Source organism: Rutilus rutilus, assembly GCF_951802725.1.
Source record: "Rutilus rutilus genome assembly, chromosome: 15".
In the NCBI taxonomy this organism is placed as follows: domain Eukaryota; kingdom Metazoa; phylum Chordata; class Actinopteri; order Cypriniformes; family Leuciscidae; genus Rutilus; species Rutilus rutilus.
Genome location: NC_140220.1, coordinates 26,113,073 through 26,128,548, shown reverse-complemented (window position 1 = coordinate 26,128,548; position 15,476 = coordinate 26,113,073). Strand labels below are relative to the sequence as shown.

At 36.8% G+C, this 15,476-nt stretch overlaps 2 protein-coding genes across 5 annotated transcripts in view; one reads left to right on the top strand and one right to left on the bottom strand.

Moving 5' to 3' along the window:
- Window positions 1-10,239, top strand: part of LOC311304978 (low density lipoprotein receptor adapter protein 1) — a 37,127-nt gene extending 26,888 nt beyond the window's left edge. For 2 of the 4 annotated variants that reach the window (XM_084432386.1, XM_084432389.1), the window contains 6 exons: window positions 2,344-2,458; window positions 2,790-2,862; window positions 2,942-3,022; window positions 3,123-3,241; window positions 4,265-4,299; window positions 8,329-10,239. In XM_084432386.1, coding sequence (XP_084288512.1) covers window positions 2,344-2,458; window positions 2,790-2,862; window positions 2,942-3,022; window positions 3,123-3,241; window positions 4,265-4,299; window positions 8,329-8,425 — 520 coding nt within the window. In that variant the 3' untranslated portion in view covers window positions 8,426-10,239. Of the gene's footprint in view, window positions 1-2,343; window positions 2,459-2,789; window positions 2,863-2,941; window positions 3,023-3,122; window positions 3,242-4,264; window positions 4,300-7,222; window positions 7,261-8,328 lie in introns of all 4 variants that reach the window. The other 2 variants (XM_084432387.1, XM_084432388.1) reach the window with 2 other exon arrangements.
- A 617-nt stretch (window positions 10,240-10,856) lies between these two features.
- The window catches only part of fndc4a (fibronectin type III domain containing 4a), a 28,812-nt gene continuing 24,192 nt past the window's right edge, over window positions 10,857-15,476 (bottom strand). The window contains exon 6 of the mRNA XM_084432390.1: window positions 10,857-11,729. Coding sequence (XP_084288516.1) covers window positions 11,688-11,729 — 42 coding nt within the window. The 3' untranslated portion in view covers window positions 10,857-11,687. The remainder of the gene's footprint in view (window positions 11,730-15,476) is intronic.

Here is a 15,476-nt window from a genome sequence, read left to right as displayed (position 1 = left end):
TATTACATCAGAAATTGTAAAGGTTTGAAGGGCATTCTGGGTCTTTATTTCATTTTTTTGTTTCATTTCCGTCAATGCTCACTGCAATTTAGGATTTTTATGTGCCTTTTTATGCAAATAAATATCACTTTCACTACTGCCACTACTGACAGCTTGTCTCTTGAAAAGAAAACATCTGTGTGCACTACTTTATTTTCCTAAGCCACAAATCTTGCACAGTGATTTGTGTAATGAGATTCACTACGGTCCCGCATTAACTGTATGGGGGTTCATGAAAAGATTAAACCCCACTTTGGCTCCCCCCATTCTGGGAATGTCATATTCCACTGTAATGTGTTCGGCAAGAGAAGGGAGCCAATAGGGCATCACTGAGGGAGCAATCTGTGCCACTGCCAATGCAAACACTGCCAAGGTTATAATAGGCTCTTATGCTAGTCAGGGCCACAAGGTCATGTTTGTTACCCTTGAGTTGCTTATGTGAAGGCTCCTATTATTATTATTATTTCTATTTACAATGTACGTGGCCTGACTGAGGCTCTATATGTATTTGTTGAAATTTAACAAGCGTGTGTCTCTTCCTTGCCTAAAGCAGAAAGCATTCATGTTAAGGCCAAACTCACTTTGTGCATTGCCATTTTACTTTATCTCTGCTTTTCACTTGGCCTGGATTCAGTTTCTTTGTGTTGCGTTTTCCCATTCATTTACAGTACAACATGATCTGATAACAGATAGGTCTGAGAACACATTGACAATAAAAATAAATAAAATTGCTCATTAAACAAAAAGTTAATATTGAGTACCTTTCATTTTAGACATTTACTTTGTTTTTAGCTCCGCCAACCCCCCAAAAAAGAAAATAGTTCCACAGCAAAATCAAATGTTGCTAAATTGCGCATCTTCCAGCGGCACACAGGAGTGGTGTTATATTTCAAAATGATTCAGTGATTTTGATTTAATCGGTTGAGTGAATGATTCAGTGACTCACTAATAAAGACGTCACTTGTCACCACCTACTTGCATAACAATGCAGAAAGAGTAAATGAAAAATCCCTACCTGTAGAACTCACAGACAAGTGGAGTGATACAAACACTGTTGTTGAACTGTATACACACTATATCATCTATAATGCCGCTCAGCCAAACAAATTTGAGGACTGAAAAAAAAAAAAAAGTGTTCACTTTCACGTATTGAGCTACGGTACTTTCAAAAATGTTCTATTTGAGTTCCTGCAAAAGCAAAGATTGAAAGGGTCATTTCAGCATAGCTGAGGTTGTTTATGATAAAATTTCCTCCTCCTTTAATTCAGTTCAAAAGGAGCTACAAACAAGCTAAATTCGGGCCATTTACCATTTCCTTCCCTCTCAGTGTCACGCTCTTCAATAATGAAGTTGTGCAATGCACCACAGACTGGAATAAATGATAATTCACCACACCCCCCATGTTCAGAGAGAGAAAGGGGAGGGAGAAAGGGAATAGAGAGTCTTGGGCATTTCTATTTAGGTCGTGCATCAGAAGTAGTGCATTAACAATTGTAGATGAAGTGAGATCAGAGCTCTGTCTTCCCTAATGTATCTCATTATTTCACACAAGCTCTTTTGGTTTGGTGCTCTAAATTCAGGTCCTTTTCCTAAAATGACAAAAAAGAAGAAAGAAAATGAAAATGTCCTTTTAGGTTCTTTTTTCTGTGGAACATAAATACAGAATGTTGAAGCTGAATCCATGCTCTACTATTTAGGCTACAGGAACACTTCATTGTATGGAAGAGAGCAGTGTAAATGTTCTTCAAAATATCTTCTTTTGTGTTCCACAGAAAATAATTTGTTTGAAACGATGATTTTTTGGGTGCACTATTCCTTTAAATGCAGAAATATGTCTTATTACAGTTCAACCATATACTTTACCATCTCACTTCTGTTTTGGCTCTGAATTGGTTTTTCATGAGTTTTCTAAGGGATCTGAGAGATTACAAACCCATGTTACTTTTTTAAAATACAAATCTGTTCTCAACAGGAATCATCTGGGTTGGTTTGCAGACTTTAAATGACCGTACTTTAATTGGCCGATGCAATTATTACTGCAGTTAAAAGTTAGAAATGATAAATTAAAGAAGAGCGTCATTATCACTGACACTTCAAACAGTTTGTTGCATTGTCTCTGTAAAATAAAGCTGATGATTTTCACACACTTCCATTGACGTTATTGAAAGATAAAAAAAAAAAAAAAGAGTCATAACCAAGTCTCTGCCAGTAGATTATTCATTCCTGGAAATGTTATTTAATTATATGAGTCTTTATGAACAAATACAGTCCACAGTGAAAAGCTTTTATTTCTCACCTCTGCAGAATATCTTACTGCACAACAGACAAAACTCAGGATAAGGTATTTGCCTACGTCTCCCAAAGCCAGTTCAATGAAACTCTGGAGTGCCATGCCTTCCTCTGCCAAAAAAAGAAAATAGTAAGTGTGTTCAGATGCACATCATGAATATATTTGGAAGCACAGTAACAGATGGCAAAACATATAGGCCTAATTCCCACGCATATGCACATTGTTTGTTAAAACTTTTCCATTTTGGTAGTATTGCAATCCTTCTTCACCATGTTATGTTTCCTTATTAATCATTACCTATTTTTTCGCTACAGTTTTTAGGTGATTGTACTTGACAAACAGGTTATTGTGTAAGCCACAGCCTTTTCTCTTGACCCGTATCTATAGTAGGTATCTAGCGCCATCTAGTGGACAACCTTCAGAAACCCTCTGATTTTGTGCGTTCATGTGTTTTCCACAGGCTCAGGCTGTGACTCTGACAGTTGCGCAAGCTTTTAAAGTAGCTCTAGATATGTGGGAAATCGCACAAGAAGGTGAGGGTTTTTTGCCACGTTTGTTTATATAGGCTACACATGGAAAACAAATATCCCTGTCTTCATTTTTCCATTGCAGACAAAAGCAAGAAAGTTCGCACATGCTACTCCTGTTCAGACCCTGAATCTCAGCCTGAATCTGAACCAAACCGTGTTTCAGGTACATTTATTGGTTTAAACACAATGGTTTGCTTAATGTTTGTCTTAATTGTGTTCAATTCATGGGAATACCCTTTCTTTTCGTTCTTTCCTTGTGACAGAGGAGGAGAAGACTCGGGCTCTGATGGAGCACAAACTGAGGAAGCCCTTCTTCCCATCCTTCCTTTCGCCATCTCCACGCAGCAACACCAGGAGACGGCCAATCAAACACGACTCCTGGGTATGATGTCATTAACCCTTTTTTTTTTTGTCTACCACTACCGTTCAAAAGTTTTGGTGGTCTGTAGGACGTTTTAATGCTTTTGAAAGAAGTCTCTATATTTTTAAATGTAATGAATTTTCAGCATCATTACTCCAGTCTTCAGGGTCACATGATTCTTCAGAAATCTTTCTAATATGCTGATTTGAATCATTCTAAAATGCTGAGCCCAAACTTTTAAATGGTAATGTATATTTGGGCAATTGTTTGGGTTCAGCAAAATGAACCGAATCTCTATATTCAGAGTGCTAGTGTTTCATTCAGAGCTTAACTAATTTCACACAGAATAAATATCCCTTCAGAGGATAGTAGTGCTTTTCCGGGAGTCTATTTTGAATCGTTTCCATATTGTTTGATTAAATATGGCTGAAATGCCAGGCAATCCTTTCTGATAACATTAAATTTAGTTTGTCTTTTGGCCTGCCCTGGTCATCTGAATCCTCACTTTAATTAATTTTCTGAAAGAGTGCCACTATTATGCAGAGTATCTGCTCCAAAATGAAGGTCAGTTGTTTTGACACCATGACAAAAAAGGTAATTACTATTGCCACTGGCTAATTGCCATTATATTGTCAGTCAGCATGGCCTGTCTTGTTGATAAAGCACATAGTCACCACTAAGTGGCATTCTCTGCTTTAATGCCGTATTTATTGATTAAACGTATGACCACTAGGCGGAGAGCTACCCATATTGGATCCGTCAAGCTCTCTGTCTGCACACCATGTTCAGCCTGCCTTTTGTTGATTACTTTTTTTTCAGCTTTGATTGTATTCCATCCACTGTTCAGGCGGTTCTGAAACCCAATTAGAATCTTCAGTCTGCTGGTCTCAGATAATGACTGTCACAGAAGAGCCATTAGAGTAACTCTTCAGAGCTTGCTGGTGCTGACGTTGTTCAAGTTACTCTCTGGTTCTGCAGGTATGATATAGATGTGATCTGTGATGTGTTTGCTCACATGGTTATTGCATGTTCTCTCATTCTCAGGATGCGGAAGATGGCCTCGATGATGCGTTTTCAAGGTAAGTTTCTTCCCTTCTACTCACTTTTAATCACACATAGTAAGCCTCACAGAAAACTGTCTGTGACATCAGAGATTGTTCATTCAGGATAGTGTTTATTGGAGATTGAATGCTTATTGATAATAACTTACCCTTTAAAATACTCTTATACGTATTCACAAAAAGAAAAAAAACTGACTTGTGTTAAAAAAAAAACACTACCGTTCAAAAGTTTGGTGTCTGAGATTATTTTAATGTTTTTGAAAGACGTTTATTTGACCAGAAATACAGTAAAAACAGTAATATTGTAAAATATTGTTACAGTTTAAAACTTTTTTTTTTGTTTAATATACTTTAAAATGTGATGGCAAAGCTGAATTTTCAGTCTTCAGTGTCAAATGATCCTTCAGAAATAATTACAATATGCTGATTTGATGCTCATGAAACATTTCTGAATATTTTTTATGTTGAAAAAAGTTGTGCTGCTTAATATTTTTGTGGAATCTGTGATTCTTAGAGAGTTAAAAAGAGCAGTATTTAGTTGAAAAAGAAATCTTTTGTAACAATACAAATGTTTTTACGGTCAATTTTGACCAATTTAATGAATCATTGCTGAATACAAGTTTATTGAAAAATCTTACTGACCCCAAACATTTGAACGGTGTATATTGCAGCATTTTTGACTGCAGTGCAGCTTAGCAAATGTCTGAAAACAGAATTTTAAAAAAGAGATAACTTCCCCTGAGATACACTCAAATTCAGTCAATATTTCTTTGTTTGTTGTCTTTGTTGATTTGCTGCCCACTTGAAATAAAATTGTGAGTTTTGTAGCAGTTGTCCATGTGTGGTAGCTTCAAGGCCATCTGTATGCTGATGTGAAAGTATTTGTAAAATATTCTGTCTCATATAATCAGCTAATGTGTTCGCACTCTCTCAAGTGTGACATTATGTCTCATAAAGTGGAGATGGTGTGAGATTCGGCACACAGTAGGAGCGCTGAAACACATTAGCCATCGCAGCTCTGGTTCCGATTAACAGACATGGTGAATCATTTTATTCTGAGTGTCTCTCCATACACGGTTATTAATATAAAGTCAAACAGAGCCCTGGAAATGTTATGGAAATAGTTTGGAGGTCTTCACGTTTAGCAGCAGATTGAATGTAAAGAGTTCATTATGACTTCATTCAAGCATTTCTGTGTACAGTTAAAGCTTTATTTACAAAAGTACCAAAACGATGAATTTTTTTCTTATTATCCAGATTAGCAGATAGTCAGTGGTACAGCAGGTGGGGTTTGGGGAACACAAAAACAAATAAAGAATCTGTTCTGTGAAGGTGTGGATCTATAGTTGCATTATTATTTTTTTAACCAACCCAAACACACCTATATACATTTGGATGCTGCATTAAACAAATTCTTAAAGGGAAAAACAAATTTAAATAATACATCAACTCCATAGCTGATTCCAAGTGATCAAGGGCTTAGGACGTTCCAATTCAGCCCATTGCAGTGTCCGCCAGTAGTGGGCATCCGTACATCCGAGTGAACGAGACGGAGGGAAGTTAGCAAGTGAAGGGCATGACAATTTTGGACTGGCCTTAGCCTATATATGCACACAAGGCTGAATGAGGAACCAAACAAGACACAGGTGAACGTAATTAATTAACAAAGCAAAGGAAACCAAATCAGTAACTATGGGTATGTTTACACAACAACAATGCACTAAAAACTGAGAAGTTTTTCCTTTGCTGTTTCACATACAGACAACAACATTGTCAAAATGATTCCTGTTCACAAGAATCCACGCAAACGACTAAAACGGCTGTGTTATACTGTCAGGCCAGTAGTTGGCAATGTCACTTTGTAATGAAACACTACCCGCCTAACATGTAATGTACATCACCGTGTTCACAAATTCGCGTTTTTGTTGTTTTCACAGAGACAATAACGGTAGCGTTTTCAAAAACGAGCAATTTGAAACCCAATTTCAAAAGTTTGAGTTTCCAGGCCCCCAAATCATGTAAATCATGTCATGTAAATGAACGGCCAAAACGCATAACAAGTTTTCCGTTTTTAGTTGAAAACGGTGTCGTGTTAATGGCCCCACATACAACAGAGAACTGAAAATACTTTCAGTATATAAAAAGTAAATAAAAATAAGAATATAAAAGTCTTTGAACAGAAACAGAGAATATGTGACAGTAATAAACATCTAGAACAATTAAAAAAGTAGAGTTAAGGTAGAAAAACTTAAAGTGAAGCAGAAGACTTAATGAACAGATGTTCACATTAAATATTGTGCATTTAATATACTGTCTAAAAATAATATATATTTACATGATATTTTACATAACGCCCAGCAGGTTGCATACTATCATAAGGATATTGATCTATAAAAAATAGATCAATATCCTTATGACAATAAGGATCAGTATCCTTATATAAAATCACAAACATCCAATGATTTCATTGCTTAGTGAGTTACAAGCATTCTTGAGCATAGGGATGTGCTTTCTAATAAAAGTGTGTAACTTGTTGAATCAATTTATTTTTAACATGATGATACATGTTACAAGTCTTTAAATGATTGCTCATTCTCCGCAACCATAAAGTTATAACTGCTTGTGATGCCAATGCATTACTATGACTTCATTGCTGGCATACAGCAGGACAGAAACAGCACTCATCTTGCCAGTAGAATCCATTATTATAAGTAATGTTATGGGCCAAAAAGGATCATGATTCTTCTAAGCGATTCAGACGAGGCGAATCCAAATCAGCTCTTTCCTTTCACTGAGCATGTATAAAAAACACAATAAAAAGTTTAAATAATAGATCTAGATCCCCACAAAGTTTGACCAGTAGCATGCTTGGGAGGATGTGATGGTTTTAATCATAGCTTACTGTCAGCATGTGTCATGCTCTCTCTCGCCTGCCATGCAGCAATATGGAGGTGGAGGAGATGGACGCAGGTAAGTGAGGTGAGAGAAACCGTACCGCGTAATGACATGCCTCGGTTTTCATCAACCATCTAAACCTCAATGAGAAATTAATATTACACTTCAGACTTTCCTTTATGGTCACTGCCTGACAAGATTTCTGTTTCACTTCAACACAACAACTTACAACAGGGTTCCCAGTGAATTCCCATGACCTTTTGTAATGAATCTTTTCTTTTTTTTTTTTTTTTTTGATTCAGACTGATTCGCTAATGAATCAGGTCTGAACGATTCAGTGAAAATTCACAATTTCTTACTTGCAGAAGATTATCATCTACGCTACCGTTCAAAAGTTTTTAATAAAATGAAGACTTTTATTCAGCAAGGATGCATTAAATTGATCAAAAGTATAAAAAGTTGCAGTCATTTATAATGTTAGAGAAGATTTATATTTCAAATAAATGCTGTTCTTTTGAACTTTTTATTCATTAAAGAATCCTGAAAAAAAAGTATCAGGGTTTCCACAAAATATGAACTGGTTTCAACATTGATCATATAAAATGTTTCTCGAGCAGCAAATCATCATATTTGACTGATTTCTGAAGGTTCATGTGACACTGAGGACTGGAGTAATGATGCTGAAAATTCAGCTTTGATCACAGGAATACTTATATTACATTTTAAAATATATTAAAATAGAAAATATTTTAATAGAAAATATTTCACAATATTGCTGTTTTTTTTATCAAATAAATGCAGCCTTGGTGAGCCTGGTGAGATTCCTTTAAAAAACATTAAAAAAATCTTACTGACCCCAAACTTTTGAACAGTAGTGTATCTGATTAAATGTTTGAGAGCATGTATAACAAAAAAAAAACAAAAAAAATTTAAATCAAAAGTTAAATTCCCTGACATTTCCAGGTTTACGATGACTGTGGGAACCCTGATAAAAGCATTGTTGCATGTGCATCTTTCAGATCTTTCAGTGTAATTTTGAATTTAGTTTTTAAAATCCATTTTATCTTTGAAATAAACTTTTAGGATTTTAAAGAGAAAAAGATTAAAACAAAGAAGGAAACTTTTTTTTACCCTTCCTGTTCCCTCAATCAGACTGGCAACGTCCCGCAGCAGAACCGTGTCTGAGGATGCAGCTGTGAGTCCGGTGGAAGATCATCTCCTGTCCTTCAGCAGTGAGGACTCAGACTGAGCACACACACACACACACACACACACACACACGGACACAAATCACTCTCACCAGCCTATCAGAAAGCGTCACGAACACACAACGTGCAACTTATGCCTCAGCGATGGATTCACTCACACCACTGCCATTTAAAACAGCAAACAATACCACAAAAAAGCATCACAGACATGCATGATTCAGCTATATAACTCTTGAATGCCAATGTACTTGCATTAAAACACTGTAAGTTCAGGGTAAGAACTTGACAATACAACATGTATGAAACCGCATGTTGTTATATTGTACTCAAGCGTTTGTGTAAGTAGATTTGCTACCTGTATAATGTAAAGAGTGTAAATCTTTTCAACGCATTGGTGCTATATTGTAGATACTTTGGTTATGTTATTTAAATATACGATAACTACAAACATGTACTTGAAAGTGCGACCAAATGTACATTCCACAAAACTGATGTTTGTCCTTCAGCCCAGCATTCTTCAAGACTCCCACGGCATTCATCCGAAAGTCAGATTGCATGGTTCATTTCAGTCGAGTACATTTTGTACTGAACAAAAGCCACTGAAACGCTCTCAGACAAGTGTTACAAGATGTACAGTACTAGATCCGCATGTGTTAGCGAACTTTAGACGTGCATTATACACTCTAGGTGAACGTTTACAAATAAGTATGTACTGTAGAGCTGTTCGGGACTAACATTTTGAAGCACTGTTGAATTTCAGATATGATTGTGGGTCAGGGGACAAGCAATCATTACAGAAATGATTTTCTTTCCCAGAAAGCAACATAATGTCGGCCCTGATCCACGAATCCACGTGTACCAGATGTGGGCCGGATCTGGGCCAACTGTCTGGGGTGGATCATGGAATTTTTAAATATTTTAATAAGGCCTCAAACACTTCATATTTCTTTATTTTTTAGGATCCAAAATATTGCAGTCTAAAAGCCTCTCACAATGGGCTTCCAACCATAAGTGTTAGATTTATTATTATTACCATTATTTATGTTCAAAGATGCTTTTCATCAGTGAAACTTATTTTTAACTTTAATTGGTTTAAATATATGCAACCTCTTAATTTAAAGACCAGACTGTTTATTCTTTTTTTTTTTTTTATAATCCAGTCAAGACAATGTCATGTCACACAAATTATGTCAAAATCATCTCTGATTTGGTTCAACTTTGGGCAGACAATCATCACACATTCATTTTGCAAAAATAAATGCCATATTCTGTCAAATAGAAACTGGATAAAAAGACAGAAATGTATATCTTATTTCTATAGGCTCTGACATTGCTTTGTAAGTGCTGAAGTAAAGAATATTACACATCGGCTCTCAGAAATGAAAAATCTTTTGCCCATGATGAGTTCCATCAGTCTCTAGTGTTACATGTAATATACTGCCATTCTGCCCTTTTTAAGTGATATTAAAATGCACACAGAAATCTCTTCTTCATCATTTAACGTTCCGTCTTTGAGCTCTGTCAGCTTTTTTCTCCTTTGTGCATTTTTGAACATGCAGTATTTCTTCTCGACACTACAGAATATTTGTTTTTTACATTTTCTATCCTCCTAAAAGTGGGATAAGTTTCATTTAATTTGATAGGACATATGCTGTGATAGCAGTATATACTGTAACTAAAGTTCTTAGTTCAGTTAGTGGTGTTCTAGTTATTTTGGTTAATCATATTGAAACAGTGGTTTAATAATTAATGTTTGATCTGATTTGACTGCTTATTCATTTCAAATAATCACTAATTTTCTGTGGAAGGATCTGAGACACTTTCAATGTCTTTAACGATTGCAACAACCATAGTGAAAAAAAAAAAAAAAAATGTATATAACCATATCTGAAATGGTTTCTAAAATATTGTGTAGATTGTCTCTATAATGTGTGACTGTCTTTATAATGTGTTTTATTTGATTAATATTTTGTAAAGTAAGAAAGTTGGTGCTTTAAGAAAATCTATGCAATCTATGTTTGGCTTTGTACACATACTAATTTTTATTATTTAATCATCATGAAACCATAATGGAGCTCAAGGGGTAATTTGCATATATACATAAACAATTGGTTGATATTTAAATGTATAATAAAATATTTGTTCAAAAACACAAAAGTGTCATATCTTGTGATTTTAGTAAATGGAAAAATTGCCATTAGACAAAATATTTTTATATACTGTAGTTCAACACAATGGGTTTCTATTTTGAAAATATTGTTCATTTGATTAACTCCCTAATGTTTTATTAATATTAATGACTCTTAATGTACTTTGCTTGGTGGTTGAATGTACCAATAAATGAGATCCCACTCCATTAGCATGTTTTTGTTGAAACAAACAATATATGGGTTTCTGCATAGTACTTCTCTCAAATTCCCAAAATGCTAATGTCAATAAGAAAGCAAGAAAAAAATGCTTCCAAGCTTCCATCAAGTCATTCATTATCTTTTATTAAAACTGAAAAGGAGAAAAAGAAGATAACAACATCCTCTAATTAAGAGAATAAACATGAGATTAAGGGCATAAAAAAAAATATATATGCATGCATTATATTCTTAATAGCAAACAATAATTCAGTTAGGATATTGTTTTTTTGAGCATGTTTTGTATACAACACAGAGAGATTAGCAATTACGTACATTGTTCAGTCTGGCAGGTTTTTAAGATTAGTATGTAGTGGGCAAAAAACTGGGCAAATACGCATATTTAGAATACAAAAAAAACTGGTTAGGAGGATGAAGAGATGACAAGCAGAGAGATTTGGCGTCAGTCTGTTCCCTCTAATAAGCAGCTCAGTCACAATTCCACCAGTTTTACATACTAATAAAAAGAAGAGCACAAGCTTAATCTAATGACCTGCTTCTGTACACATCCTATCAGACTCAATAGAGATGCATGCACAAACCAAACACAAGCTAATAAAGAGTAGAAACCCTGTCATACTGCAACAGTGCCATATCAAAAATACACTTTCCTTCCTTTTCTATACAAGAGGGAAACATCCCTGATTCAATCTGATATATTGCAGGAAAGTTTGGGGTATTCTCCATCCATCATACAATATAGGCATCCAGTCATATACGCAATATGATATTTACAGTCCCAGTGGATTGCTTAATATACGTGCGTATGGGTGGGCCGATACTGAGGCGTAGCTGATGTGCTGCTCCATGAGGATTCTTGACTTTGTTATGATGGAAGGGCCGATAAACTGTCATCCTGATACGGGGGATGGTGCAACTGACATCTACGAAACTCCCATCACACCTCAATGATGTTGATCGATGGCACAGACTGGTGGAACTGCAACAGACAGGAGGACAAAAAAAACAGAAGAGTGATTCTCCTCTGAGGTGCCCGTTCATCAACGCCTACAATCGTTTGGGACAGGATGGCTTCCTGGATGGATAGAATGCCGCTGGATGTATTTGCAGCTTGAGATTATTGTATATATGGCTGTGAGCACTAAGATGTAATGCACACAGAGATGAATGAACATAATTTTGTTCTGTAGTAGTGCAATATGTCGAAATGAAGGCCATTAGGGTCTTGGCGCAGGGGGTGACATCATCACATGGTCTGATATTGATTTTATCACGTGTCTAAAAGGGCTGATTTTTTTATGTGTTATAAGGACTAATGGTGGCACATAGTGGAACGGGTGAAATGTGAAGCATCAGTTCTTGTTTCATCACTTTGAATTTCCAACACAGAGAAAGTGCCAAGTGAAAAGCAGGAACATGAAAGCTCAAAGGCACATAGTGGTTTTCCTGAGATGGTTTATTATAGAAGTAGGTCAGTAGCTCTGGCATTTGATCCAAAGCGCTTATTATGCCGAAAAATGTCTCTGATTCTAAAATTAAGTTGCATGCATAACATCTGCTCAAACTCTTCCAAGCTCCAAGCCTTCCAAGCTCCAAAAGGTAACAAAATATGCTTTATTTCAATCTTCTGTAATTGTCACTCTAATATCAGGAGAGTTTTATGTTATCGCGACAGGTAGAGATCAATCCGTGTGTTAGATATCTGTGTCGCTAAAGACCCGGATATGTAATAATGATTGGGGAAACATTCATGCATTTAAGGGTTAACTTAAACCATTCTGAAATCGATTCTTAAAAATCCCACAATTGGTCTGGCTGCACGAAAATGCATATATAATCTGGGCTCTGTAGTTAACTTTTAGGGCCCTATCATACAGCCAGCGTAATGCAGCGCCGGGCGCGACGTTATTGCTATTTTTAGCCCGACGCAGTTATCATTTTCACGCCCTGCGCCACGTTGTTTAAATAGCAAATGCATTTGTGCGCCCATGGGCGTGCTGGTCTGAAAACGAGGTGTGTTCAGGCACATTTTTGGCACATTGCTATTTTGAGGCAACTGAAATGACTGCATCATTGACCAACTGAAACCTGGTCTAAAGTCAATGCCGCAATATTTTTTTGTTATTTACAGAGCGCGTTAGTAATATGCACCTATAGGCAGGTCCACAACACGCGTACACTTTGTCCCGTAGATGGTCTGCTCACGCGCTTCAGTTTCCTCTCTGTAGAACCGTTAAGTTTTTCCGCTTGCAAATTCCGCCATGTAAATAGCAAATCCGAGCGCGAGCACAACTGGCTTTTAAAGGGGTCATATAATGCCATTTTTGTACAAGCTAATATGATTCTTTAGGGTCTAAATTAAAAGTTTGTAATATACTTTAATTAAAAATTCTCATTAGTATTGTAAGAAAACACTCATTTTACCTGGTCAAAAACAGCTCTGTTTTCAGCACGCCGTTTAAGTGCATGTATCTTTAAATGATAATGAGCTTTGCTCACCCCGCCCCTCTGTTCTGTGCGTACTGCATACACAGTTTTAATAACACAATAACCATAATGCGTTGTTCATTATAAACGTGGGATTATGAATTATATTGAGAATGTCGTATATAGAAAACATGCCATAATGTACCCTGAGTGTAAACAGCCGCATTCATCGTGAAGCGTGCAGCAAGCGATTTGCAAAGATTAATATAAATATTAATATAAAGGTTAATAAAACGTTACACTCACTTCTTCTTCTGGAGGTGCAGCAGGAACACGAATAGTTGGTACCGATCCTTTTTTCAGGAGCAGCTTCTTAGCAAAACCAGCTTTATACTGACCCTCGTTTGTAAAGCAGTCTGGTGTGTGAAATGATTCGCGCAAACATGAAAGCATTGACGTTGATTGTGGGAATATTCCCTTCGAAAACAAAACTCAGCCACTGCGTCTTCAGCGGTTCGGATTTAGGAACATCAAAATGACTGCTGTGTTCGTTATTACACCCAAGAACAGAACACCACAATCGCTTAGACGCCATTCTGCTCACAGTGCTCCAGCGTGTCAACAATGACCGCGCCGGTCCGCGCGGACTATGATTGACAGCTCGCTCATGAACGAGGGCGGGTCTGTTTTTGAAATGCTGCTGTCAATCAACAATCGTGGGAGGGGCGTCGATTTTGTGACGTCACAAAATTGAACGGCTTGATTTGAGATGGGGGGAAACATATAAGAAGATAAAAAAAAAAAACACTGGATGGATTTTTATCATTTTATGATGGTTGTGTACAGGCACTGCCAACACACATTTCAGTACAATCAACTTGTAAAAGTGCATGTATCATTATATGACCACTTTAATGAGACTCTGATTGGTTTATTGCACGTTACGCCCAAAACACACCCGGCCATTTTTCCCGTCGTTAAACTAGCAAAAGTGGATTTGGACACGCCCTAAGTGCACTTGCACTGTGCGCTTTAAACCATACGCTTAGATTGTTAAAGGTGCATTAAGCAACTTTTCATGTTAAAAATACCCATTTTTCTAACCCATACATGCTTAAACAATTGCCTGATGGGCTGAATGAGCCCTTCTATGATCACTGCGATTGCCTCTATAATCCTGTACAGTAAAATAAATAAGAGGGATTCGGGACGGAATCGACTGGGCGTGACGTCATGCGCATTCACGCTTACCTGGCTATGTCTGGCAGGTTTGTGTATTCGCCGCCATTATCCGCATCAGCGAAGACAACTCAAGAGACTTTTGCAAAAGTAGAAGATGGATTCAAAGAGACCGGCTTCTAGTTCATCCCAAACCCCAACGCAAACTCCACATAACCGCGTGCACAACTCTGGTTGCAGTTTCGCGTGTCGCCAGAAGGGGGCATAGTTCTGCAAAAACTCAGAGACTTGCGCAATGCACCTTTAAAAAAGGGCCCTTAAAATTATTGGTTTCATTATATCCCAAATTCGAAGGTTTTCTGTATCAATGTTTCCTGCACTGCTTTTCACACTGTTGAATATTCAGTACTACGGTAAAAGAAATCATATTTTACCTTTGTATTAACCTATGAGTTTGTATTTAATCACAGTCTGTTTTAAATTAAATAAAAATACTTTGTTCTGCAAAATGACAATAAAAGGCCTTCAGTTGGATTGTCCTTGAAGGCTGCATGCAAACACTAAACTCAACAAGTGTAGTCCGATTAATGAACTAATGACTCAGATGAATCAAAAACATAGTGCAAAGTGTAGTCTGATTCTTATGAGCTGGTTCGTTTACGTACTAGTTCAAAAAGATACCCATTTTACAATATGACTGAGATATCCCTAAATTAGAAAATCTGTATCGAAACCCAGCCTGACTATTCTTTTTTATTCATAAACAAAAATAATGATTCTGGGACACTGACACACTTTCTCTAGCAAACCACTCAGCATTACTGATCAAAGCCAAACAGTGAATTCTAGCGTTGCCTATGCAAATATACAGTAAAGCTCCATAGGCTTAGTTGATCTCACAAAACTTGTACAACAGAGAGCTACCCTGAAGCCTTTAACATGAGTCAGGGAATGCAGGCCATGGTGTTCGATTTCATCCCTCATTGCTGGCAGGTTTCATCCGACAAATAACAAAAAGGTTTGATCAATCAGAGGTTTTATCAATTGGCAGTTCCTGGGCAGACAATCTTTGTGAAAAGTGAGATGGATAGCAATCTAATGCTTTCCTGCTTTCTGTCTT